Below are 4,687 nucleotides of genomic sequence, written 5' to 3'. Positions count from 1 at the left end.
TTGACCTCTGGACTTGTCTTCATGGTGAAAACGGCTACCGAATGCTATTTTTGTGTGTAAATTCTCGATTTTATAATTTCCATTTTTAACTTTATTATGCTATAACTTTTTGAAAAATATATGGATCAATACAATTTTTTATGAGAAATAATATTTTTTAATAATCTCTTTTTCATTTGATATACTATATTTTAATCAGGATATTATTAAGGAACTAGTAGATCATGTAGCTTTTGGAATAATCCACCAATTTTTTAAAATTAAACACTATCTAAAGATTTGCATCGAAGCGTTTTTTTTTTATAGTGATTTTAATCACTGTCAGATATCATTATACTTGATCCAACTATGCCACGTCACCACTGTGCCGCGACCCCTCTGTGCTGGGTTTTTTTTTATGAAACATATATAAACTTAAGCTAGTATTCATATTTTTAAGGTTATTGGTCAGTAGTGTGTCATGTATATTTAATACATATATATATTATTCCCGCAGTGCCCAAGTACGGGCCGGCCGGCCCGATTACAGATATTATCCGCCGCGCCTGGAGTACACGGACTTGTTCCGATGCGGAAGACACTTCACATGTAATGTTTAAAAGTTGTAGGTTAAATTTTTTTTTTCTCTTGTCCCTTTATTTTCAGAGTGGTTTTTGACTTCGGGTTTTGTCCACTATTAACTTAACTGTCATAATTTAATAAAGTCCCCTTAATTTCTTAATCGACAAAAATGTTTTTATTGCGTGAATATCATAAATATTCACGTGTATCTTATTTTTTTTTCCTTTAAATAATTCTCTCTAGTTTTAAGGTAACGGTCTTCGACATACTAAAAATATGACCACCACTGACGACATCAAACAAACATATTTTGTTATATTTACAAGGTATCAGCGTATTATAGTCTACAACAACACTTTATATTTTAGTATATATATATTCGACGACGATCCACTTTATTTCATCATAGTGTATATTATTTCATTTAATATTATTGGTTTACTTATTGTTTATTTTTTTTTAATGCACTTATGATTCGCGTGTTGTTTCTTTTTTATGATTAAGACCCTCACCTAAGTGATCGGCGACCCGATTTTCCTTATGCAAGGGAGCCATGAGGGTGGCGACTCCATAATCAATAGCGTGGTCCAAGTCGTCACCTCTCATAGTAAATTATTAAATTATCTTTAATTTTATGAACAATGTGGACCAAACTTGACAAGTAAAAAACAAAGAAATTTCGATAAAATTATTAAACTACTAATAAGTACATAATGAAAACAGTTGTAGTGATAGTTATAAAAAAAACATATAAAATACAATTATTAGAATTATTATAATTCCAAATAACTTTTAGCTTCGATGCGAAGCTGAGAATGTTTTACTGCGATGTCTTTTTTTTTGTGTCTTAACAATTTTTCTAAGCTTTCACCGAACCCATTTTATTCAACGATACGTCAAAAGATCACAAATCATATTTAGTCGAAGACATTATCCTAAAAACTGAAAAAAATTCCCTTGTTCCCCGTAAATGGGGGAATTTTTGACATTTTTTTCAAATTTTTTTACTTAAAATTGCCATAACATGAGATATAATAATTATAATTCCTCTTTCATTCTACATACTTTATCTTAATCGAAATATAAATAAGAAAATAGCAGATCATGTAGCTTTTGGAATAATCCATTAATTTTTAAAAATTAAACAATATCTACAGATATGCATAAAAGCATCTTTTATTATAGTGACTTTAATCACTGTCAGATTAAATCTATACTGGACCCAACTATGCAACGTCCCCACTATGCCACGACCCCACTGTGCTGGGTTTTTTTAATTTTATGAAATTGTATTTTAGACTACATGTTGTAAAGGCACAACACTACAAAAGCTTTTTACGTTTTACATATAATTATTTTAGCAACGGCTGTACTAATGAACATCATATTGCTGTAATAGACTATAACAATGTTAATACTATTCTATACATTATTATTTATTGATATAAAATATTTACTCATATATAAAATTTTTATAACAATAATTATAAATTGACATTTATCCACATTACTTGTTATTACATAATTATTACCTATATTTTTATATTCATTATACATATGATATTATTATTATTATTATATCATATCGTACTCACATATTATTATTATCAGTAAATGTATGATATAATTTTTTACTATTTTTTAATAATTAAGCATTATATACATTATTTTTTTACTTTCACTCATAACGAATACATATAACGCACTCTCACATATAATTTCAATCAGAACCACATTTATAATTTTTTATGATAATGATTTTAATCATTGTCAGATATCACTATACTTGACCCAACTATGCCACGTCCTCACTGTGTTGAGTTTTTTAACTGTTAATAAGAGTTATTTTTGTGAAACTTGTAATAATTATTATTGTAGTAAATTATTTATAAACTAATTGTATAGCGACCACATTTAAAATAAGTGTCATATTTTTCAAGAGAAATACAAAATTCTAGAAAATTAAAACTCTTTTTGAGCTACCTTAGAGCTGATCAATGTAAATTAAATTTTCTCAACTTAGACTTAAATAGTGGGGTAAGGCTGTCAATTTTATTATAGTCTTGGTATCATTGTTACCTTGGTTGTAGTATCCTTAATGAATCATAGTTTATATAAATATAATACTTGCTATTTTAAAATAATTTAACTAATATATTTGAATTTTTGTATAGGTTTAAACCTCCGGTTGACGAATCTATTAATCAAGAACTTGGAATCATGACACTCAATACTTTATTTAGTGAAGGTAATTGGGATTCATTTGGCCAAATAAAAATTCTATTTGATAATTTAATAGTAAGTGCCACAAGTGTGATAAGAGACCTGGTGACAGATCATAATTTTCATCTTAAAAAATTTTACTTCACACAAATGTTGAGGTGTAGACTTATTGATGTACTTTTAATGTACAATACGTCATTAACTGCTTTAAGTGGAATGTGTAGAAGTCATAAAGACTTAAACGAGCATGTGAAATGTATAATATATCTTTTTGGCACAATTAATAAAACAGTAAAAATGTTCGATTTTATGCTGACTATTATGGAAAAAATAAAATTATCAACATTATGGCTACCCCAAAAAATATTTCCTAACTTACGTTCAATTTTTAACTTAATATATAATTATGTAATTGAACTTAAAACTAATGATGTAATACGAAATATGTTTATAAACAAACCTGAAGTAAATATTGAAAATTTAGCTAGTGATTACATGATAAGTTTTCAGAAAGCAAGATATAAGTTTTTCAGTATGTTACGTAGTTTAAAAATTCAAAACAAAAATAACTGTTATTCAAAAGGTTTATTAGTTACTAAGGAACATCTGGACGCTAAATTTTCTAACGCTGAACTTATTATTAATACAACAATGGCAACTGACTCAATTGTCACCAAATATGAATTACTTTCGAAATATTTATATGACTTTTGTGAAAACTATGTTAAAACTGATTACGTAGATACAAGTTTTCATAAAATACATCAACATTATTTTTGGCAATGGCCAAAGTCCGTATTTATTCATTGAAGTGAATTATATAATTTTAGTACTCCAAATACGTATTTAATATTTAATTAGTTATTTCAATGTATGAGTAAGACCTCTTCTATTAAAATAAGCATTATATAATATTATGTAATCATTTCAGGAAGCACAAAAACAATAATTGAATTTATTTTTGACCATTAAACATTATATATATATATATATACACGGTGATTTTTTTATCATAACCCACTCAATTACTTACAGAATAATAATAATTAAAAATTTTTTTTTTATTATTATCTTTAGTTACACATTATTCTTGAATTTTTAACTATGTAATATTTTTTAAGTTCATCCCTTATGCCTTGGAGGGAGGTCAACTTTGTTTTTTTAAACGGTAACACATATTTTTAATTTAATAAAATGTTTGAGTTTTTAATTTAATAGTAAATGGCATTTGAATTTTTAATATAACTTTATTAGCTTATTAGATATAAACATTTAAAGTTTCAAAATTTTGAGTTAATATACATGTATAATACACATGGGATTGTAAATACAGGTAGCTAATTGGATTTTTATGACATTGCTGTCTCAGTCACGGATTGTTTATTATCAATTATGATTATCAATAGATATACTTTCTGTATTGTCAGTTAGTGTATTTATAAACTCATAANACACAGCATTGTTATTATCAGTTGTAGTAAGGCACATTGTTATGAGTTTATAAATACACTAACTGACAATACAGAAAGTATATCTAATGATAATCATAATTGATAATAAACAATCCGTGACTGAGACAGCAATGTCATAAAAATCCAATTAGCTACCTGTATTCACAATCCCATGTGTATTATACATGTATATTAACTCAAAATTTTGAAACTTTAAATGTTTATATCTAATAAGCTAATAAAATTATATATAAAAATTCAATTAGCTAGGATTGATTTTGATGCGGAACCAAGATGGCGCATACACCCTGATAACAAACTCTACTATCGTACGTCAGTTGTCTGATGGTTCCGTGGTGGAAACATACAGTCTCAATATCCTGTTGGCTGTTGTCAACCAACGTGACATGTTTAGGGGACCTGGATCGCGCTTAGCAAGATCTGGAGGAGAT

The 4,687-nt window shown here is 27.3% G+C and overlaps 1 protein-coding gene across 2 annotated transcripts in view; it reads left to right on the top strand.

Moving 5' to 3' along the window:
• LOC126908522 (uncharacterized) overlaps positions 1 to 3,764 on the top strand; it is an 8,091-nt gene extending 4,327 nt beyond the window's left edge. For both annotated transcript variants that reach the window (XM_050690682.1, XM_050690681.1), the window contains one exon: positions 2,736 to 3,764. In XM_050690682.1, the coding sequence (XP_050546639.1) occupies positions 2,736 to 3,594 (859 nt within the window). In that variant the 3' untranslated portion in view covers positions 3,595 to 3,764. The remainder of the gene's footprint in view (positions 1 to 2,735) is intronic.
• The last annotated feature ends 923 nt before the right edge of the window (positions 3,765 to 4,687 follow it).

Source organism: Daktulosphaira vitifoliae, unplaced genomic scaffold (assembly GCF_025091365.1).
Source record: "Daktulosphaira vitifoliae isolate Bord-2020 unplaced genomic scaffold, ASM2509136v1 Scaffold_5, whole genome shotgun sequence".
Taxonomy (NCBI): Eukaryota; Metazoa; Arthropoda; class Insecta; order Hemiptera; family Phylloxeridae; genus Daktulosphaira; species Daktulosphaira vitifoliae.
This window is presented reverse-complemented; position numbering and strand designations above follow the sequence as displayed.